Source organism: Patella vulgata, chromosome 6 (assembly GCF_932274485.2).
Source record: "Patella vulgata chromosome 6, xgPatVulg1.2, whole genome shotgun sequence".
Classification (NCBI taxonomy): domain Eukaryota; kingdom Metazoa; phylum Mollusca; class Gastropoda; family Patellidae; genus Patella; species Patella vulgata.
The window spans coordinates 27,237,562-27,262,373 of record NC_065884.2 but is presented as its reverse complement, the minus strand read 5'-3'; the positions used below and the strand labels follow the sequence as shown (position 1 = coordinate 27,262,373).

Below are 24,812 nucleotides of genomic sequence, written 5' to 3'. Positions count from 1 at the left end.
TTCCGACATCGATAAACACTTCAGAATTCCATGCTTAAAAATATAACTGAAAGCCTCTTGTTAACGGCCGAAAAATTATTTTCCGGAGATTGACAAAACATTAATCGTAGTAGACGTTCGCTTTGCAAAGTTAAAATTTGAAAAATGATAAATGTGTAGAAAGTCACCCATAACTGTGTTTAGCAGAAACTTAGAGACCCTTAACATAAATTCGTTTGAGTAATTGAGAAACCTTCCAGATCTGTTTGGGTTTAGATGGATAGTACAGGATTAAAAGGGTACATTCGAACCACTTTTAAGAGTCCATTACCACAATATTCGTAACGAATTAAAGCTCTAGCTTACATCTTAACATGAATTTAGACTTAAATAGGAATAAGTAAGCTGTGGAGTTTTTTAATTCGACGTGAATTAACTAGATAATCATTTACGATTGCATGAAAAGTTTGAGACCCATCAACCACTCCAGCGTTGAGATAGAGAAGCTTTAAATTTCGTAACGAACCATACATATACATAGTTCAGCAAGGACACGTTCGATAACTATTTGCGATAATTATGTAAGTCTAAATTTGTTATGAATATAATATTATATTAAGTTAATTACATTTATTTTCTTAATGAAATTGACCGTTTAGTAACGTTGTTCTAAGTATAAACATTAGTCACTCGTACGAAAAGTCGTTCCGCTGATAATTTATACCTAAAGAAGAGCTTATGTGTAAGTGGTGCACACGACCTTTAGATTATAAGATTTGTAATATATTGAACGTGCCAAATTTAATAAAACATCACGTCAAAATTCGAATCGTTTTTTTGTCTCAGATAATTAGTTTACACGTCTGTTAAAATCCCTTTAATACAAAAGAAAGTGTGTTGCACACGATTTTGGCTAAAGTTCATAAAAACTTTTATTATACAAATCAGCATTTGTACGGTCAGAGACATAAATGATTTAGCGTTTAGTCTATAGTACCATATGGGTGTACTACATTTTAAGCTTCATATAGTATTCTTTTCATATGTAACACAATCCATTACTTTTCAAGGCATACATGATCGGTCCAAAGGATAAAACCTACGAAATGAAGGCGTGTTTATTCATATTAATTAACAGTGTACCTATAAATGCTGAACCAAGCTGGGGACTATTAAATTGGTTTCGTTCGTCTGTTTGTTCGCCACACTTTTTAGACATAATAACTCTGCTGCTTTTAGGCTAGATTGTGTCAACTTTGTATATGTGTTCAATACGCGATTCAACTTAGAGTATTTTCTACATAGGCGAAATTGGCAGATATAAGCAATTTTATTCGTCAAAGCTTTGGGACACGATAACTTTGATTATTGAAAGGGGACAGTGTTGAAACTTGATTTGACTAAATTCAATAGTTAACATTTTCTGCCCGGGTTAAGTAATTTTAATAATGGAGACTTTTGATCACGATATCTTTGGGTATGGGAGTGGGGGTTGTGATACTTGGTGTAACGTTTCATTACAACAATACCCTGATACAAGGTATATAGTTTCATTACAACAATAGCTTGACTATGTTCGACCATGTTTCGGCTAATTAGAGTGTGATAAGCAATTTCATTGGCCGATAACTTTGATTCTTATTGAGTGGGTGTGATGAAACATGGTGTAAAGTTTCATTACATCAATACCTCGGCTACGTGCGGTGATCATTTTCTGCTTAAGACTAACTAGCTAGAAGACAATATCATTAGGTGGATGTTGTGACGGAGTTTAATCATAAGCATTGATACACGATGAGTGGTGACACTTGATCATGCGCATTTTGTGCCTAAGCTAAGTATAGTAAATGGCATGAAATGGGGTTTTACTTCCTACTGCTCTGCTCCGACTGGGCTAATGAAGACGGGCATATGCCATACAGTGTGCGCTGAGGGAAATTTTGCCCCTTGCAGCGGTGCTATGCCAACCACTCTCATATCGAATTCCAACTGCAAATGGATCTTTTACGTGCACGGGAATTCGGCTTTTAGTCCCATCCGAACGACTATGCGTTTTCCGTTGCCAGGCATTCATCCTGAACCACTGACAGGCCGGAAAAGCCCGATGAGCTTTCTCGGCCAACGCAGGGATCGGACATGGAACCTCCAGGTAGCGAGCCAACGTCTTACTCACTGGACCAAAATGGCCCCGGTTAGGTGTAGATAAGCTGTTTGATTTCTTCTTGCTTGACAGGAAAATATATGTGCAATTAACTAATGTGGCATCTATGTATATTGAGACACCAGGTTCTCTTTGGCTTGTCTAAATTTGCACTTGATTTGTAGAAAGCGAACACCGACAACATCGTTTGGGTATTTTTATTAACGATGTCTTGGACGAGTCTAGCAATAGAACAAATTAACAATAGGTTTTATCACGAAAAATATACAGTGTCTTTTTTTTTGAAAGTTGTGATTTTGATGAAGATGTGGTTCAGATCATTCGAAACTATTCATATATCTATTTTCAATTTGTCCATGCTTGAACAACCACAACCGTCAAAAAATACAAGAAGACAAATTTTATCTCAATAAAAGAGTTGAAGCTATTTGGTCGTCGCTATCAACATATCCCGTGCAAATGGGCATCTCCTTACATTTTTTCCTTTATAGAATGAATGTTGCCATTTGTTTTAAAAAGCTTTGGAATTAATGAATGAATGTGCCTTCTATTCTGAAACTTTGGTCGTGGTTTTTATATACTCCAATCAGCTACGTTTGAAAAATGCTATAAATGGTTAAACTGTTAAACTGAGCACGCTAAACTAAATACTGGCATATGAGATTGAATCTTGACAAGTTAATGAAGTTAGTGATATGATATCATCTAACAGTATGTAATTTCAATTTTTAAATTTTCTGGAAACCGTGTGTTTTAATCAACATCGCAAAGTAAACGATTTATTTCGTCCAGATCTATATATTTGTTTACATGCAGCAATCACATATTGCCTTATTCAAATTTATTCCTATCACAGCATTCAGAAAGTCAGCGAAGACAGTAACAGTGTATACTAAAAGAGAATCTCCAGCTACATCAAGACAAAACATGCGTCCGTCACCGATCGGGTCCACACAAATGGTACAATTACTCGTGCCTAACCAAAACATTGCTTTTAATACAAGAAGAAATTTGATACCAAAATTATCAATCCAACCTATGTCAACCATAAATACAATCAGACACAATGCACCAAATAAGATTGATCAAAATCAAAGATTTGGGGCTCCAACAAACACTATCACGAAGAAACCTACACCCGCGATACAACTTTTAATTCAAAGTCCGCCATCACTTAATTTGAGAGAAGTGAGAAAACCTACCATAACAATAAATTCATCTCAAAACCATGGTATACATAATGCAATTGGACAATTCAAGACCCATCAACAAACTAATACTATGGCAAAGCCAACCCTAACAGGTACACCTAGACTAGCAGTTACCGGCCCAACATCACCTGCTGTTGGTTTAATATCAACAAATGGAACCCCGCGTGGTTCCTCCTTTATTCCAACTACACAGAATTTTCCATCACATGGGGTGGCTCCAATCAGTGCAATTTCACCGACAGCATCATCTTTAAAATGGACAGGACGGAACATAACATCTCCGCTCGGTGGAATGACACAGTCCACTAATATCATTAATAATAATAATAGTTTACAAGGTCGGACGCAGTCGATACCAAACACAATCATTACAAATACCATTTCTGGCACAAAGTTCCCTGGATCTGGACAGAGATTAGCCGTTTCTTCAACAACCGGTAGTACACAATCTAGTCCATCGCAAAATAGCGCAACCAAAAATTTACACTCAGTTGTTGCAACAAATAATGCCGCACCCAGTACTGGTCTTACATCTACCGTAAGCCAAAGATTATCTCCAGCAAGCCCAGCAACTACTGGACAAACTACAAACATATTATCTACAAGCCCTAGTATATCATCCACAAGCCAAACTCCATCTTCTGTTGGTGCATCATCTTTGGTGGCAAGAGCTACCTCGGCTACAAGTCAAACAGGTCAACCTGCAACTTCTACTGTTCACCCTTTTGGTCCCTCGGCGGCCTATACTCAGGCAAATTTGCCAACTACCCATGCGAGGTCTGCGAATGGGGCATTGTTAAACCAAGCAGTGACGTCAATTAAATCATCTACCAATGTCCCATCTACTACAAGCCAACATGTACCGGGTGGTCGCACATTTACAATTGCCCAGTCCAGAACAACGAGCCCAAACGCACCGTCTGTTGGCGGAACAACTATTGCCACTTCCAGTCCTGGTCTTACATCAACAGTAAGCCACACAACATCCCCCACAAGGCCAGCAACTACAGGACAAACTACAAATCCTACCTCTACAGGCCCATCTATTGCTGCTGCTTTCACTAGCACAACAACTTCAGGACAAACTATAAACCCAGTATCTACAGGTCAAACTGCATCTTCTATTGGTCAAATCGCCAGTGGGACAGCATCTAATGGGGCCTCAACAACATCTTCTACAAATACAGGACAAACTACAAACCCTACCTCTACAGGCCCAATCGCGTCTTCTACTGGACCGTCTTCTGCTGCTGTCACTAGCACAACAACTTCAGGACAAACTATAAACCCAGTATCTACAAGCCAAACTGTATCTTCTATTGGTCCAATCCCTGGTGGGAGAGTATCTATTGGGGCCACAACAACATCTTCTACAAGTCCAACAAATACAGGACAAATTACAAACCCTACCTCTACAGGCCCAATGGCGTCTTCTACTGGTACGTCCTCTGCTGTTGACACCGGCACAACAACTTCAGGCCTTACTACAAACCAAGTATCTAGAAGCAAAACTGCATCTTCTACTGGTCCACTCCCTAGTGGGACAGCATCTATTGCGACCCCAACAACATCTTTTGCAAGCAAATCTTCTTCTTTAACTGGCGCGTCACCAAACCAAACAGTTCCCGCTAGTGGCCGAATTACAACTAGTAATATCCCATCTACAACGAGCCCAAATGTACCGTCTGTTGGTGGAAAAACTATTGTCGAAACCCGTGCTGGTCTTGCATCTACAGTATGGCAAACAGCATCTGCTACAACCCCAGAAACTACAGGACAAACTGCAAACCCTACCTCTACAGGACCAACTGCGCCTTCTACTGGCCCGTCTTCTGCTGGTACATCTTTTGGACCACACGCAACTTCGGCTACTAGCTCAACAGCTTTAACACTTAGCCAACCACCGCCTACTACAGGACAAACTACAATCCAACAAACTACCAACAGTTCCACATCAGTCACAGGTCGATCTTCACAACCAACTGGCCAGTCTGCTGGTGGAACGGCATCTATTGGGATATCACCTTTTACCCAAGCGTCTGCTGTAAATATTGCAGTGTCAAACCACCCAGTGACTTCAACAGTTAGCCAATCATCACCTGCTACAAGCCCTGCCACTTCAGGACAAACTACAACCCCGGTGTTCACGGGGACAGCATCTATTTGGGCCCCAACTACACCATCAACAAGCCAAACTACACATCAAAATGCATCTTCTTCTGGTACAATCTCTGGTGGGACAACATCTATTGGGTCATCAACAACATCCTCTACAAGCCAGGCCACTTCTTCAACTGGCGCATCATCAAACCAAACAGTTTCTGCTATTGGCCACATTACAACTACTAATATTCCATATACAACGAGCCCAAATGTACCGTCTATTGGTGGAACAACTGTTGTCACGCCCAATGCTGGTGTTCCATCTACAGTAAGCCAAACAGCATCTACAAGCCCAGCAACTACAGGACCAACTATAAACGCTACGTCTACAGGTCCAACTGCGTCTTCTACTGGTCGGTCTTCTGCTGGTACATCATCTTTTGGGCCAACCGCAACTTCAACTACTAGCTCAACATTTTCAAAAGTAAACCAACCATCGCCTGCTACAATCACAGCAACTACAGGACAAGCTACAATCCAACAATCTACCAGCAGTCAAACATCATTCACAGGTCAATCTGCACCGTCAAATGGTCGATCTTCTGGTGGCACGGCATCTGTTGGAACATCACCTATTATGCAGGCGTCTGCTGTAAATATTGCCGTGTCAAACCACCCAGTGACTTCAACAGTTAGCCAATCACCACCAGCTACGAGTCCGGCAACTACAGGACAAACTACAATCCCGGTGTCCACAACTCAAACGGCATCTTCTACCGGTCCCTTGTCTAGTGGGACAGTGACTTCAACAGTTAGCCAATCACCACCTGCTACAAGTTCGGCAACTACAGGACAAACTACAATCCCGATGTCCACAACTCTAACGGCATCTTCTACCGGTCCCGTGTCTAGTGGAACAGTGACTTCAACAGTTAGCCAATCACCACCTGCAACAAGTCCGGCAACTACAGGACAAACTACAATCCCAATGTCTACAACTCAAACGGCATCTTCTACCGGTCCCGTGTCTAGTGGGACAGTGACTTCAACAGTTAGCCAATCACCACCTGCTACAAGTCCGGCAACTACAGGACAAACTACAATCCCGATGTCCACAACTAAAACGGCATCTTCTACCGGTCCCGTGTCTAGTGGGACAGTGACTTCAACAGTTAGCCAATCACCACCTGCTACAAGTCCGGCAACTACAGGACAAACTACAATCCCGCTGTCCACAACTCAAACGACATCTTCTACCGTTCCCGTGTCTAGTGGGACAGCATCTGTTGGGGCCCCGCTTGTACCATCTACAAGTCAAAGTGCTCATTCAACTACTACATCAGCAAACCAAACAATTTCTGCTTTTGGCCAAACTATATCTACTAATATGACATCTGCAGCAAGCCAAAATACAACCTCTACTGGCGCAACAAATATCGCCACGTCCAGTACCAGTCTTGCATCTACAGTAAATCAAACACCATCTCCTACAAGCCCAACAACTATAGGAAAAACTGTAATCCCATTCTCTACAAGCCATACTATACCATCCATAGGACAAACCCCGTCTTCTACTGTTACATCATCAGTTGCGGCAACCACTGTTTCGGCTACTAGCCAAGCAGCTTCAACAGTAAATCAACAACCACCTGTAACTAGCCCAACAGCTACAGGACAAACTACAACCCCAGTATCCATAGGTCAAATTGCATCTTCTACCGGTCCAATATCGGGTGGGACAGCACCTATTGAGGCCTCGGCAACATCTTCTACAAGCCAGACTGCTTCTTCAACTGGCGCATCATCTAGCCAAACAGTTCCATCTACAGTAAACCAAACAGCATCTACAAGCCCATCAACTACAGGACAATCTACAAACGCTACGTCTACAGGTCCAACTGCGTCTTCTACTGGTCGGTCTTCTGCTGGTACATCATCTTTTGGGCCAACCGCAACTTCAACTACTAACGCAACATTTTCAAAAGTAAACCAACTATCGCCTGCTACAATCACAGCAACTACAGGACAAGCTACAATCCAACAATCTACCAGCAGGCCAACATCATTCACAGATCGATCTGCACCGTCAAATAGTCGAACTTCTGGTAGCACGGCATCTGTTGGGACATCACCTATTATTCAGGCGTCTGCTGTAAATATTGCCGTGTCAAACCACCCAGTGACTTCCACAGTTAGCCAATCACCACCTGCTACAAGTCCGGCAACTACAGGACAAACTACAATCCCGGTGTCCACAACTCAAACAGCATCTTCTACCGGTCCCTTGTCTAGTGGGACAGTGACTTCAATAGTTAGCCAATCACCACCTGCTACAAGTCCGGCAACTACAGGACAAACTACAGTCCCGATGTCCACAACTCAAACGGCATCTTCTACCGGTCCCGTGTCTAGTGGGACAGTGACTTCAACAGTTAGCCAATCGCCACCTGCTACAAGTCCGGCAACTACAGGACAAACTACAATCCGGCTGTCCACAACTCAAACGACATCTTCTACCGTTCCCGTGTCTAGTGGAACAGTGACTTCAACAGTTAGCCAATCACCACCTGCAACAAGTCCGGCAACTACAGGACAAACTACAATCCCGATGTCCACAACTCAAACGGCATCTTCTACCGGTCCCGTGTCTAGTGGGAAAGTGACTTCAACAGTTAGCCAATCACCACCTGCTACAAGTCCGGCAACTACAGGACAAACTACAATCCCGGTGTCCACAACTCAAACGGCATCTTCTACCGGTCCCTTGTCTAGTGGGACAGTGACTTCAACAGTTAGCCAATCACCACCTGCTACAAGTCCGGCAACTGCAGGACAAACTACAATACCGATGTCCACAACTCAAACGGCATCTTCTACCGGTCCCGTGTCTAGTGGGACAGTGACTTCAACAGTTAGCCAATCACCACCTGCTACAAGTCCGGCAACTACAGGACAAACTACAATCCCGCTGTCCATAACTCAAACGACATCTTCTACCGTTCCCGTGTCTAGTGGGACAGCATCTGTTGGGGCCCCGCTTGCGCCATCTACAAGCCAAAGTGCTCATTCAACTACTACATCAGCAAACCAAACAATTTCTGCTATTGGCCAAACTATATCTACTAATATGACATCTGCAGCAAGCCAAAATACAACCTCTACTGGCGCAACAAATATCGCCACGTCCAGTACCAGTCTTGCATCTACAGTAAATCAAACACCATCTCCTACAAGCCCAACAACTATAGGACAAACTGTAATTCCATTCTCTACAAGCCATACTATACCATCCACAGGACAAACTCCGTCTTCTATTGTTACATCATCAGTTGCGGCAACCACTGTTTCGGCTACTAGCCAAGCAGCTTCAACAGTAAATCAACAACCACCTGTAACTAGCCCAACAGCTACAGGACAAACTACAACCCCAGTATCCATAGGTCAAATTGCATCTTCTACCGGTCCAATATCGGGAGGGACAGCACCTATTGAGGCCTCGGCAACATCTTCTACAAGCCAGACTGCTTCTTCAACTGTCGCATCATCTAGCCAAACAGTTCCATCTACAGTAAGCCAAACAGTTCCATCTACAAGCCCATCAACTACAGGACAAACTACAAACGCTACGTCTACAGGTCCAACTGCGTCTTCTACTGGTCGGTCTTCTGCTGGTACATCATCTTTTGGGCCAACCGCAACTTCAACTACTAGCGCAACATTTTCAAAAGTAAACCAACCATCGCCTGCTACAATCACACCAACTACAGGACAAGCTACAATCCAACAATCTACCAGCAGGCCAACATTCACAGGTCGATCTGCACCGTCAAATAGTCGAACTTCTGGTAGCACGGCATCTGTTGGGACATCACCTATTATTCAGGCGTCTGCTGTAAATATTGCCGTGTCAAACCACCCAGTGACTTCCACACTTAGCCAATCACCACCTGCTACAAGTCCGGCAACTACAGGACAAACTACAATCCCGGTGTCCACAACTCAAATGGCATCTTCTACCGGTCCCTTGTCTAGTGGGACAGTGACTTCAACAGTTAGCCAATCACCACCTACTACAAGTCCGGAAACTACAGGACAAACTACAGTCCCGATGTCCACAACTCAAACGGCATCTTCTACCGGCCCCGTGTCTAGTGGGACAGTGACTTCAACAGTTAGCCAATCGCCACCTGCTACAAGTCCGGCAACTACAGGACAAACTACAATCCGGCTGTCCACAACTCAAACGACATCTTCTACCGTTCCCGTGTCTAGTGGAACAGTGACTTCAGCAGTTAGCCAATCACCACCTGCAACAAGTCCGGCAACTACAGGACAAACTACAATCCCGATGTCCACAACTCAAACGGCATCTTCTACCGGTCCCGTGTCTAGTGGGACAGTGACTTCAACAGTTAGCCAATCACCACCTGCTACAAGTCCAGCAACTACAGGACAAACTACAATCCCGGTGTCCACAACTCAAAAGGCATCTTCTACCGGTCCCTTGTCTAGTGGGACAGTGACTTCAACAGTTAACCAATCACCACCTGCTACAAGTCCGGTAACTACAGGACAAACTACAATCTCGCTGTCCACAACTCAAACGACATCTTCTACCGTTCCCGTGTCTAGTGGGACAGCATCTGTTGGGGCCCCGCTTGCGCCATCTACAAGCCAAAGTGCTCATTCAACTACTACATCAGCAAACCAAACAATTTCTGCTATTGGCCAAACTATATCTACTAATATGACATCTGCAGCAAGCCAAAATACAACCTCTACTGGCGCAACAAATATCGCCACGTCCAGTACCAGTCTTGCATCTACAGTAAATCAAACACCATCTCCTACAAGCCCAACAACTATAGGACAAACTGTAATTCCATTCTCTACAAGCCATACTATACCATCCACAGGACAAACTCCGTCTTCTACTGTTACATCATCAGTTGCGGCAACCACTGTTTCGGCTACTAGCCAAGCAGCTTCAACAGTAAATCAACAACCACCTGTAACTAGCCCAACAGCTACAGGACAAACAACAACCCCAGTATCCATAGGTCAAATTGCATCTTCTACCGGTACAATATCGGGAGGGACAGCACCTATTGAGGCCTCGGCAACATCTTCTACAAGCCAGACTGCTTCTTCAACTGGCGCATCATCTAGTCAAACAGTTTCTACTATAGGCCAAATTACAACTACTAATATTCCATATACAACGAGTCCAAATGTACCGTCTATTGGTGGAACAACTGTTGTCACGCCCAATGCTGGTGTTCCATCTACAGTAAGCCAAACAGCTTCTACAAGCCCATCAACTACAGGACAAACTACAAACGCTACGTCTACAGGTCCAACTGCGTCTTCTACTGGTCGGTCTTCTGCTGGTACATCATCTTTTGGGCCAACCGCAACTTCAACTACTAGCGCAACATTTTCAAAAGTAAACCAAACATCGCCTGCTACAATCACAGCAACTACAGGACAAGCTACAATCCAACAATCTACCAGCAGGCCAACATCATTCACAAGTCGATCTGCACCGTCAAATAGTCGATCTTCTGGTAGCACAGCATCTGTTGGGACATCACCTATTATTCAGTCGTCTGCTGTAAATATTGCCGTGTCAAACCACCCAGTGACTTCAACAGTTAGCCAATCCCCACCTGCTACAAGTCCGGCAACTACAGGACAAACTACAATCCCGGTGTCCACAACTCAAACGGCATCTTCTACCGGTCCCTTGTCTAGTGGGACAGTGACTTCAACAGTTAACCAATCACCACCTGCTACAAGTCCGGCAACTACAGGACAAACTACAATCCCGGTGTCCACAACTCAAACGGCATCTTCTACCGGTCCCTTGTCTAGTGGGACAGTGACTTCAACAGTTAGCCAATCACCACCTGCTACAAGTCCGGCAACTACAGGACAAACTACAATCCCGCTGTCCACAACTCAAACGACATCTTCTACCGTTCCTGTGTCTAGTGGGACAGCATCTGTTGGGGCCCCGCTTGCGCCATCTACAAGCCAAACGGCTCATTCAACTACTACATCAGCAAACCAAACAATTTCTGCTATTGGCCAAACTACAAACGCTACGTCTACAGGTCCAACTGCGTCTTCTACTGGTCGGTCTTCTGCTGGTACATCATCTTTTGGGCCAACCGCAACTTCAACTACTAGCGCAACATTTTTAAAAGTAAACCAACCATCGCCTGCTACAATCACAGCAACTACAGGGCAAGCTTCAATCCAACAATCTACCAGCAGGCCAACATCATTCACAGGTCGATCTGCACCGTCAAATAGTCGATCTTCTGGTAGCACGGCATCTGTTAGGACATCACCTATTATTCGGGCGTCTGCTGTAAATATTGCCGTGTCAAACCACCCAGTGACTTCAACAGTTAGCCAATCACCACCTGCTACAAGTCCGGCAACTACAGGACAAACTACAATCCCGGTGTCCACAACTCAAACGGCATCTTCTACCGGTCCCTTGTCTAGTGGGACAGTGACTTCAACAGTTATCCAATCACCACCTGCTACAAGTCCGGCAACTACAAGACAAACTACAGTCCCGATGTCCACAACTCAATCACCACCTGCTACAAGTCCGGCAACTACAGGACAAACTACAATCCCGGTGTCCACAACTCAAACGACATCTTCTACCGGTCCCTTGTCTAGTGGGACAGTGACTTCAACAGTTAGCCAATCACCACCTGCTACAAGTCCGGCAACTACAGGACAAACTACAATCCCGCTGTCCACAACTCAAACGACATCTTCTACCGTTCCTGTGTCTAGTGGGACAGCATCTGTTGGGGCCCCGCTTGCGCCATCTACAAGCCAAACGGCTCATTCAACTACTACATCAGCAAACCAAACAATTTCTGCTATTGGCCAAACTATATCTACTAATATGACATCTGCAGCAAGCCAAAATACAACCTCTACTGGCGCAACAAATATCCCCACGTCCAGTGCCAGTCTTGCATCTACAGTAAATCAAACACCATCTCCTACAAGCCCAACAACTATAGGACAAACTGTAATTCCATTCTCTACAAGCCATACTATACCATCCACAGGTCAAACTCCGTCTTCTACTGTTACATCATCAGTTGCGACAACCACTGTTTCGGCTACTAGCCAAGCAGCTTCAACAGTAAATCAACAACCACCTGTAACTAGCCCAACAGCTACAGGACAAACTACAACCCCAGTATCCGTAGGTCAAATTGCATCTTCTACCGGTCCAATATCGGGAGGGACAGCACCTATTGAGGCCTCGGCAACATCTTCTACAAGCCAGACTGCTTCTTCAACTGGCGCATCATCTAGCCAAACAGTTTCTGCTATAAGCCAAATTACAACTACTAATATTCCATATACAACGAGCCCAAATGTACCGTCTATTGGTGGAACAACTGTTGTCACACCCAGTGCTGGCGTAACATCTACAGTAAGCCAAACAGCACCTACAAGCCCAGCAACTACAAACCCTACATCTACAGGCCCAACTGCCTCTTCTACTGGCCTGTCTTCTGTTGGTACACCGCCTGGAACAACCACAGCAACTACAGGACAAGCTACAGTTCAACAATCTACCAGCAGGCCAACATCATTAACAGGTCGATCTGCACCGTCAACTGGTCGATCTTCTGGTGGCACGGCATCTGTTGGGGCATCACCTATTATTCAGTCGTCTGCTGTAAATATTGCCGTGTCAAACCACCCAGTGACTTCAACAGTTAGCCAATCACCACCTGCTACAAGTCCGGCAACTACAGGACAAACTACAATCCCGGTGTCCACAACTCAAACGGCATCTTCTACCGGTCCCTTGTCTAGTGGGACAGTGACTTCAACAGTTAACCAATCACCACCTGCTACAAGTCCGGCAACTACAGGACAAACTACAATCCCGGTGTCCACAACTCAAACGGCATCTTCTACCGGTCCCTTGTCTAGTGGGACAGTGACTTCAACAGTTAGCCAATCAAATAGTCGATCTTCTGGTAGCACGGCATCTGTTGGGACATCACCTATTATTCAGTCGTCTGCTGTAAATATTGCCGTGTCAAACCACCCAGTGACTTCAACAGTTATCCAATCACCACCTGCTACAAGTCCGGCAACTACAGGACAAACTACAATCCCGGTGTCCACAACTCAACCGACATCTTCTACTGGTCCCTTGTCTAGTGGGAAAGTGACTTCAACAGTTAGCCAATCACAATCTTCTACAAGTCCGGAAACTACAGGACAAATTACAATCCCGGTGTCCACAACTCAAACGACATCTTCTACCGGTCCTGTGTCTGGTGGGACAGCATCTGTTATGGCCCCGCTTACACCATCTACAGTTTCTGCTAATGGCCAAAGTACATCTACTAATATTCTATCTACAACAAGTCAAAATTCACCCTTTGCTGCTGCAACAAACACTGCCACGCCCAGTTCTGGTCTTGCATCTACAGTTAGTCAAACAGTATCTCCTACAAGTCCAACAACTATAGGCCAAGCTATAATCCCATCTACTAATGGTTATATCTCTGGTAGGACATCTATTGGGGCCTCGGCAACATCTTCTACAAACCAAACTGTTCCTTCAACTGGTGCATCATCAAACCAAACCCTTTCTGCTATTGTCCAAACTTCAGTTACTAATATGCCATTTGCAACAAACCAAAATGTACCCTCTGTTGGTGCAGCAAACAGTGCCACATCTGGTATTGGTATTGCAGCTACAGCTTTAACTTTAAGTGCTAAGCCGAAAGGCAGTACACCACTACCATCGTCAAGTACAAATTTCCAGATCTCTGCAATTCCTAGTCATTCCAATAGTCTAGCTGTATCTCCAATTGGAAACTCAATAAATGCAAACGTGATGTCTAGCAAAGCCATTTCTGTAGAGCCTTTATTACATGCTTCCCCTACAAATTTTCAAATCGCAAATGGTGTTTTTGTTGGCCGCATTGCATCTGCTAATATGACATCTTCAACAAGACAAAATGCACCCTCGGCTGGTGCAACTACATCATCTACAAGTCAAACTACTTCTTCAACTACCACCTCATCAAACCAAACAGTTTCTGCTAATGGCAAAATTATATCTACTAATATGCCATCTACAACAACCCAAAATACAACCTCTGCTGGTGCAACAAATATCGCCACGTCAAGTGCTGGTTTTGCATCTACAGTAAGTCAAACACCATCTTCTACAAGCCCAGCAACTGTAGGACAAACTATAATCCCTTTCTCTACAAGTCATACTATACCATCCACCGGACAAATTCCATCTTCTGCTGTTATATCATCTTTTGGGGCAAACACTGCTACGTCTACTAACCAAACAGCTTCACCAGTAAGCAAATCACCCCCTGTCACTAGTCCAACAACTTCAGGACAAACTACAAACCCAGTATCTACAGCCCAAACTGCTTCTTCTGTTGGTCCAGTCACTAGTGGGACTGAATCTGTTGGGACCTCAACAACACCTTCTACTAGCCAGGCTGCCTCGTCAACTGGCGCATCATCAAACCAAACAGTTACTGCTATTGGCCAAATTACAACTAGTAATATTTCATCTACAACGAGCCCAAATGTTGGTGGAACAACTATTACCACGTCCAGTGCTGGTCTTACATCTACAGTAAGCCAAACAACAATCCCGGGAACTACAGGACAAACTACAAACCCTACCGCATTATCAAACCAAACAGTTTCTTCTATTGTCCAATCTACATCTACCAATATGCCATTTACAACAAACCAAAATGTACCCTCGGTTGGTGCAACAAACAGTGCCATGTCCGGTACTAGCATTGGATCTACAGCTTTAAATTTAAGTGCTAAGTCAAAAGGCAGTACAGCACTACCATCCCAAAATACAAATTTCCAGATCTCTGCAATTCCTAGCCATTCCAGTAGTCTAGCTGTATCTCCAATTGGAAACTCGATAAATACAAACGTGATATCTAGGAAAGCCGTTTCTATTGAGCCTTTACTACATGCTTCCCCTACAAATTTTCAGATTTCAAATGGTGTTTCTGTTGGCCAAATTGCATCTGCTAACGTGACACCTACATCACAACGAAATGGACCCTCGGCTAGTGCAACTACATCATTTACAAGTCAAACAACTTCTTCAACTACCACCTCATCAAACAAAACAGTTTCTACTAATGGCCAAACTATATCTACTAATATGCCATCTCCAACAAGCCAGAATACAACATCTGTTGCTGCAATAAATATCGTTGGAGCCTCAACAACATCTTTTACAAGCCAGACTGCTTCTTCAACTGCCACATCATCAAACCAAACCGTTTCTGCAATTGACCAAATGACAACTAGTAATATTCCATCTACAACGAGCCCAAATGTTGGTGGAACAACTATTACCACATCCAGTGCTGGTATTACATCTACAGTAAGCCAAACATCCCCAGCAATTGCAGGACAAACTACAAACCCTACATCTACAGTAAGCCAAACAACATTTGCTACAAGCCCAGCAACTACGGGACAAACTACAAACCCTAACTCTACAGGCCCAACTGCGTCTTCTACTGGCCCATCTTCTGCTGGTACTACAGGACAAGCTACAATACAACAATCTACCAGCAGGCCCACATTATTCACGGATCAGTCTGCACAACCAACTGTTCAGTCTTTTGGTGGAATAGCATCTGTTGGGATATCACCTTTTATCCAGGCGTCTCCTGTAAATATTGCAGTGTCAAACCACCCAGTGACTTCAACAGTTAGCCAATCATCACCTGCTACAAGCCCTGCAACTTCAGGACAAACTACAATCCCGGTATCTACAACTCAAACTGCGCATTTTACGGGTCCAATGTCTGGTGGGACAACATCTATCGGGGCCCCAACTACACCATCTACAAGCCAGACTGCGTCTTCATCTAAAAGCCATACTGCTTCTTCAACTACCGCTTCATCAAACCTAACAATATCTGATATTGGCCAAACAATATCCACTAATATGCCACCTACAACAAGCCAAAGTACACCCTCCTCTCGCTCAACAAACATAACCACGTCCAGTACTGGTCTTGCATCTACAGTAAGCCAAACACCATCTCCCACAAGTTCAACCTCTACAAGCCATACTATACAATCCACAGGACAAACTCAGTCTTCTGCTGTTACATCATCGTTTGGAGCAACCACTGCTTCTGCTACTAGCCAAACAGCTTCAGCACTAAGCCAAGCATCGCCTGTCACTATCCCAGCAACTACAGGACAAACTACAAACCCAGCATCTACAGGTCAAACTGCATCTTATGCTGGTCCAATCTCTGGTGGGAAATCATCTATTGGGGCCTCAGCAACATCTCCTACAAGCCAAACTGTACCGTCGGTTGGCGGAAGAACGATTACCGCTTCCAGTGCGGGTCGTACATCTACGGTCAGTCAAACAGCATCCCCGACAAGCTCAGCAGCTTCGGGACAAACTACAAACCCTACCTCTCCAGGTCCAACTGCGCCTTCTGTTGGCCCATTACAAACTACAGGACACGCTACAAACCCAGTATCTACAGGTCAAACTGCATCTTCTGCTGGTCCAATCTTTGGTGGGAAATCGTCTATTGGGGTCTTAGCAACATCTCCTACAAGCCAAACTGTACCGACTGTTGGTGGAACAACGATTACCGCTTCCAGTGTGGGTCTTACATCTACGGTCAGCAAAACAGCATCCCCGACAAACCCAGCAGCTTCGGGACAAACTACAAACCCTACCTCTACAGTTCCAACTGCGTCTTCTGTTGGTCGATCATCTGGTACATCATCTTTTGGGGCAACAGCAACATCGGCTACTAGCTCAACAGCTTCAACAGTAAGCCAGCCCCAACCGGCCACAACTTCAGAAACTACAGGACAAACTACAAACCCTATTTCCTCAACTTCGACTACTAGCCTAACATCCTCATCAGTAAACCAACAGCCACCTGCTACAAGCCCAGCAACTACGGGGCAAACTACAATTCAACAATCTACAAACCAGGCCACATCATTCACATCCCAATCTACAGTTTCTGCTATTGGTCAAATTGGGTCTACTAATATGCCAGCTACACCAAGCCCGCATGTACCTTCTGTTGGTAGAACAACCATTACTACGTCTAATACTGGTCTTACATCTTCAATAAGTCAAACATCATATCTTAAAAATTCATCAACTACTGAACAATCTACGAAGCCTGCGTCCACAAGTCAAACTGCGTTTTCTGTTGGTCCAGTTGCTGATGGTACATCATCTTTTGGAGCAACCACAATTTCAACATTACGCCAATCACCGCCTAGACAAACTACAAGACAAACTGCATCTTCTTCTGGTTCAATATCATCAAGCCAAACTGTTTCTTCAACTACCGCGTCACCAAACCAAACTACATTCAGTACTGGTCAAACAGCATCTCCTTCAACTACAGGACAAACTACAACTCCGTCCTCGTCCTCTACAATCCATACTATACCTGCCACAAGTCAAACTGCATCTTCTGCTAATATATCATCTTTTGGGGCAACCGCTGCTTCATCGACTAGTCAAACAGCTTCAGTTGTAAGCCAACCACCACCTACTACAAGCCAGGCTACCACAGGACAAACTGCATCTATTGGTCCAATATTTTTAAGCCAAACTCCTTCTTCAGCTACCGCATCATCAAACCAAACTACATCCAATACTGGTCTTGTACCTACAGTAAGTCAACCAGCATCTCCTTCAACTACAGTGCAAACTACAACTCCATCTTCTACAATCCATACTATACCACCCACAGTTCAAACTGCATCTTCTGCTAATATATCATCTTTTGGGGCAACCGCACCTGCTACAAGCCAGGCTGCTACAGGAAAAACTACAATCCAACAATTTACAAGTCAGTTTACATCATCTACAGGTCAGTCTGCGCTTTCTACTGGTCAGTCTTCTCGTGGAACAGCATTTATTGGGGCATCAGCTACAACACCTAATAGCCAAACTGCTTCTGTAAGTGCCGCATTTTTAAACCAACCAGTGACTTCTATTGGTCAAATTACAACTATCGCTGTTCCGTCTACTATAAATCATACTATACCTTCCGCAAGTCAATCGACCCAAGCATTCCCAATTACCACTTCCAGCCCGACAACGTTACCAAGTTACACGACCATTTCCTCATTACACGATATCTCAACGGGTTTATTCTATACAGCCACCAGTTTACCACTTCGCGATTCAGTTTTAAGTGCTGTGTCTACAGGTAGTACAGCACCACAATCCTCAAGAACAAATTTTCAGATCTCTGCATTTCCTAGTCATTCCAATAGTCTAGCTGGATCTCCGATTGGAAGCTCAATAAATACAAATGCGATAACTGAGAAAGGAAATTCTTTAGAGTCTTTACTACGTGCTTCGCCTACAAATTTTAGGATTTCAAAAGGTGTTTCTGTTGATCCAACATATAGCACAGCAAGTAACCCAACAACAATATCAGTGGAACCATTTAAAAACACGCAGTCTGGAAACACTGTTAACAGCGTTGCACCGGAGGTGACTTCAAATGGTTTGAATGTGCCCGATATTACAATGACAGTTCTTTCTGGAAATATAGCACAGTCTTCAATAAATCCTCCAGTTGTTTCGACTGGAAATCAGATGTCATCTGCAACAGGCCAGTCTTTAATTACACAAACTGCGGTGGGGAATAACGCAAACAAACAAACTTCAATTAAGAATCTAATTTCTCCTGCAAATGCTGTCTCTGGCGCTGCTTCAGGATCAAATACAATACCAACGATTGTATCCCCAGCCACGTCTTTCGGAAATTTTATGTTTACATCCGCCAATGGGCCAACACCAGTTGGGGTATCCACGTTCCTTGCTAATGGCAATAAAGGTAATTGTGATATTGATATTTACTTATTTTAGTCTTACATGTAGTATTGAGAGACAGTATATTGTTTTGTAAAATACAAAGACATAAAGGCTTTTAAACTAATAAATAAAGACAAATGTGTGCATTCAGAGCCAGTATTAGAAACAATACTTTAAGTCATAGCGATATAATAAACATTATTCAATGTATTGCCCTTTTATTCACCTATTCGTATGGCGAATGAACCTGAACACCCATAGATAAAGCTGGTGTTGTGATCTAGCCAAATGTATGCTCCTCTATCGATGTTGTAAGCCAAACGTCTAAACTAAACTACCAAATGGCTTTGAATGACTTCTGTTTCTGTAAATAGTTAATTAGTTTATTGTTACCCGTTTGTATATAACCTTCTGTAGCATGTTTCATTGTATCATTGCTTGATAACGTTGAGAGTGCCCTCTTTGAAACGTTGCAGTTAATTAACCCAGTGAATGTTATCCATAAAGTTATTATTATAAACTACCGAGCAAAACAAAGTTGACAATTCCGGTACATGTTCCATAGAAAAGACAAAGACAGTTTTGATTTAAATGTTGAATATTTTATTGAGCGGAATAATATGTTTCTGATGTCGGAGCAAAAATCAAAACATCAACAATAGTGTGACTACAAGTCGGGTTTAACAATCAATGGTTTCTAGATAAATACTTACACACACGTGAGTCAAGAAGAAGCCCTCGAATAAGTCCTTATGCAGTCTGATCATTAATAGCGTCCGCGATACATGAGAAAACGCGTCTCCTCGTGGATGTCGTCAGCCGTCTTATGACGTCATTGGGAAATTTTTGCCATTCTTGCAAAAACGATTGCTCAAGTTGATGTCGGTTTGCGAGAGGGGTTGTCCGATGCCTCAGTTACTGTTGCATAAATGACACTGCACACATAACTTCATCTCTGTATCTTTTGCCAGTCTCCACGAATGATAATAAGCTGGTCAGAAATCCCTTACCATGTCATAACGCCACCTCCATCATAAGGATGAACATCTTTTGTGCAGCTAGTTGCCAATCTCTCCCCTCTACGGGGATACACACGAACATGACCATCATTTCTGAACAGGCTGAGGCGACTTTCATCTGGGAAGAGCACGCTGCCATCGACGTACAGTTCTTGTCCATTGTAACCCGTGCTGAGAGCTCAAAATCATTCATCGAAATATTCGGTAGGCTCTTATACCAGCAATGCGGTGCCGTCGGGAGACCCCCTGTTTGCTGATGAGGTGTAACAAAACAATACTATGACCGCCATTGCCGTCGCAGTCACGAACCTGTTTAGGAGGTGAATTGCCCGGATATAGTTGTCTTCAGCTGGAGTGGTGACCTTCTGGATCTTGGTCGCTCTTGAGTTCGACCTGTTTGCTGAAACCGCCAGAAAACATTGCTGATGGCGGTTGGGCTACAGTGGAGCGTTTTTGTAATTTGCCAGTGCCATCCCAATAACCCTCTCCAGTTCTTTCAGTGTTAATCTGTGCATCTCAGGAATTTATGCAACAATCATGCACATGCACCTCGAGAAATTGTTCACAATCCTGGTTTTATCTTGCGTTCAGTGACTGCGGTGTATACACAGGGTGTATTTTGTCAAATTTATTCTGATAATGTCTAAATTATTAGATTTACATGTGTCAACTTTCTTGTCTGGTAGTTTATAATTAGTAATGAGCCGACTTCGGCTTAATCACGAGGTTAATAATGTGTTTTGATCTAAAGCAAAGAGATTTAACTACTTTGATATAGTTAAATAGTGTAATGATCTCAATTGACATAAATCATGTAACTTATAACCCATAATGTAAGATTGACGAACACTGTAATCTTAAAATGCATTATTTTCTTTAACGTTATATAGGAACCGGTTTTCACCAAGTAGCTATCGATCCACGCTGGGTTAATAACCCTACAACAACGGTCCATCAAGCAGTTGTTGCACCAAGCGGTTCTTCTGCTATTCAAAATGTTGCAGGCCAGGAACAGCTGGGTAAGTGTTATTTCTTCGAACGGAATTTGGTGTTATCGTTTGTTTTTGTCTGTGTGGTTATTCTTTGTGGCAGCAAGCATGCACAGCATACAATAACTAGCGGCGTGTTCGCTTAATTGACAGAATCCTTATTAAAATTTGAAATCTCCAAATGACATAACAATAACAGAAAGAGTTATTAAAGTATTTTTTTTTATATCCAGTTACTATTTTTTTTTTTCACCGTGTAAAATGAATTGAATAGTAAAAAGTTGGTAATTAGCCTATTATTCATTTTGCTTTTCATCTATTGTAGGTAATGCAATTGCCATCTAGTTTATCGGAGAAACAAGTGAACTGATTTTTGACATAAGATAAATGGTAAACGTATATCTATGGTAAAATGTTTCGCTCAATAAGAGGCCCACCATAAAACATACAAAGTTCATAAATATATCCAAGGTGCACGCGCCCTTGACAGTTCGAACTAGCGGAGGCGGGGACGCGGTTGTCTAGCGAACATTATCTTCCTTAGCATTGTTACATGTGACTACAGAAAACAACATTTTTGTAGATTGGTCGCAAAATGAATGAAGATGAAGTACTGTGTTGCTATTGGAACGCATATAGATAGTATTCTGTATACGATAAGTGAAGTAGTACTTCCCGCAGCCTGCAGCAAGCTAGCGTAACGAGCGAATCGACAGCATGTGCAAAGCAAATATTCGTACAGACTTGACGCATAACATTCAGCCTGCAATTGGCATGTTCGCTGGCGTCGATCTGCATACAGCGTTCTAACAATATTTTATTTATTATTTAGAAAACAATTTAAAGCCTCGTGTCCAGTTTCATCGTAGTTAAATGTAATTAGTGTTAATGTAAGGTGCAGGACGAAGGGCCTGACAAGGACAGCTGTCTAGTCCTTCGGATGAGACGAAAAACCGAGGTCCCGTGTATACATTGGAATGCACGTAAAAGATCCCTTGGCAGTTGGAATTCGATATAAGAGTAGGCGATAGTGTCGCTGCCCGGGCAAAATTTCCCTCATAGCACACTGCATGGCGTATGCCTCTCTTTATTAGCCCAGTATAGGAGCAGAACAGTAGGACGTTAAACCCCATTTCATTTCATTTCGTTAATGTAAGGATTGATATGTTGAATGCAATCAACTAGTGAACATTCATTTGAATACATATGAGGGTCGATGGAATCAGAAGATCATAGGCCTCACCTGATTGTATCCTCAAATATCTCAGTTACCGGAAGCTAAGCTGAATATATGATGACACGCCCATAAACGATGATAGAGCATACTGGAGTTTATATTGACAGGAAAATTAAACCATACCGGACACGAGAAATCAAAAATATAAATTCGTGTATTTACGTTTCATTAGGTTTTTTTTAAATTGTATGGGAAAAGTTTAGATTTCCTGTCTGAATTGTTCTTGAAATGGGCCTTTAATATATAATGTAAAATGTTGTTTATATCAAGTCAATCTATTGAAAGTAAACTGTATATAAATCAAAGACCTAAAATAGAAGACACTAATAGACTTGGTTCTGGCTGCAAGTAACTGTGAATAGGCTAAGGTAGAGTGCGGCGATATTATTTGACCAAACTGGCATGTAGGCATATAAAACGAATTCATACCAAATACTTTATTTTAGTGTTTCATGTTTTGATATTTTTGTTTATGATTTACCAAGGAATATAAAGAATTTTAAAGATGTTCTTGATGAAAGAAAAACAAGCAGACAGGGGTGGGGGTAATTTCTACTCATACCTCAACCCGACGTCGAGGGAACAGCAAAGGCAATCGTCAATTTTGAATTTCTTGAAGGTTTGTTCCCGAAGTATCCCTAAAACATTTCAACTGAAATCGCATTGAGACCCTCGTTTAGAGTCTTTTCCTTGATGTTTATCTCATGATAATACTAAATAATAAAGACTCCATGAACTGTTCAATAGGTATTTTATCTTCGGTCTTTGGTTTGTACGCACTCACTGACAATATATTATGTGTTTGAGTTTAATCATTAGACGTGGACTCACATGAGTTATTTAAATATTCTTGTTTTTACAGAAGATGCATGAGACGTTATATGTGCGTTGGTGTTGGTATATGGTAATATAGTTCTGGTCATCAATTTCACGAGCTTCCTTTGACTCCCCAAAGGATGTGGAACACCTATTTTTATATTTTAACTGTGAATAGGTAACGATGACAGCAACGGGAATCAACTTATATAAAGATTCTATGGGCCTCTTTTTGGACGCCATCTAGAATTAAAGAATGCGTTTGCTAAGTCACTAACATTAACACCATCACAATTGTAGATATTGTCCATCGGAAAGAGTAAATATTACATTCAACGGTTATCACGGATTACAAAACGAACAAATTTGATACTCATAAGACGCAGATCAACATGGTTGAGAAAATACTTCGGAATGTGGTTCCCCGTATGAGCGGTGCAGAACGAGGGACCTTGCGAGGAGAATCGTCTAGTTGTTCGGATGGTACGAAAACCCAAGGGAAATGTACATATTGGCATACATTAAAATAAACCCTTGGCAGTAAACATTTGAAATACAAGTCGGTCATAGCGCCACTGTCCAGGCAAAATGTTCACTCATACCACACTGCATGGTGTATGCACATCTTCATTTGCCCGGATGGAACAGACAAGGATGTTAAAAGCCATTTCGTTTCTTTTCACACTGATTATGACAAGAACGCATTCATTAATTTCGGGCAGTGCTTAAATAGGAGGCTTAGAATACTTCGAAAAATTGGTTCGTATAGCCGTTATTGTCATCTACTTATTATTAGAATACAGAAACCGATGTACATATTGGAATAACAATTCGTTTTAACTAAATAAATATTCATATTTTTAAAGGAAAAAAACAGTGTCCTTTTCATGTTATTTTGATTAAAGTACGATAAAGTACATGATTCAAATGCTTCTTTTTGTAAAATCCCACAGGAATGTCGGGGGTCTGACAAAGAACTGTGTCTATTCGTTCGGAAGCTATGGAAAACCGCGTTCTTGTGTACACGTTATCGTGCACGTAAAATAACCCTTCAGTGTTGAAATTCGACACAACCATAAGGCGTAGTGCTGCTGTCCGGTCAAAATGTACCGCGTATATACATGAATGATTATGCATGTCTTCAGTAGACCGGGTGAAGCAGAAATGTAGGACGTTAAAGTCCATTTATTTCATTTCATTTCAAGACCATCCCTGTACTAGTTGATAAAGGTAACAGATCGTATAATTTCGCAATATTTATTGTACTATTGAGTATACATTTCTATAAAAAAAAAAGTAGAATATATATAAACAATAACAAAATCTCCCGAAAAGAAACCAATCTATAAATGAAATATAATTTTAAAAGGGCGGGGCTTTAAGTGACAAGTAGA

At 42.6% G+C, this 24,812-nt stretch overlaps 2 protein-coding genes and 1 long non-coding RNA gene across 3 annotated transcripts; all 3 read left to right on the top strand.

Annotated features, from left to right (window-relative positions):
- Positions 1–3,421: 3,421 nt before the first annotated feature.
- LOC130013140 (mucin-2-like) lies at positions 3,422–14,139 on the top strand. Its single transcript, XM_056101726.1, has 9 exons — positions 3,422–3,484; positions 4,985–5,086; positions 6,833–6,902; positions 8,751–8,884; positions 8,966–9,110; positions 9,546–9,625; positions 10,838–11,068; positions 11,570–11,703; positions 14,133–14,139. The coding sequence occupies exons 1-9, from the start codon at positions 3,422–3,424 to the stop codon at positions 14,137–14,139; spliced, it is 966 nt and encodes a 321-aa protein (XP_055957701.1).
- A 322-nt stretch (positions 14,140–14,461) lies between these two features.
- Positions 14,462–20,341, top strand: LOC130013139 (uncharacterized). Its single transcript, XM_056101725.1, has 5 exons — positions 14,462–14,573; positions 14,934–15,050; positions 15,582–15,721; positions 17,396–17,472; positions 20,329–20,341. The coding sequence occupies exons 1-5, from the start codon at positions 14,462–14,464 to the stop codon at positions 20,339–20,341; spliced, it is 459 nt and encodes a 152-aa protein (XP_055957700.1).
- A 931-nt stretch (positions 20,342–21,272) lies between these two features.
- Positions 21,273–24,148, top strand: LOC126823458 (uncharacterized). The gene is made up of 3 exons (XR_007681172.2): positions 21,273–21,395; positions 21,691–21,755; positions 23,465–24,148. It is a non-coding gene; the product is annotated as an uncharacterized LOC126823458 (long non-coding RNA).
- Positions 24,149–24,812: the final 664 nt, after the last annotated feature.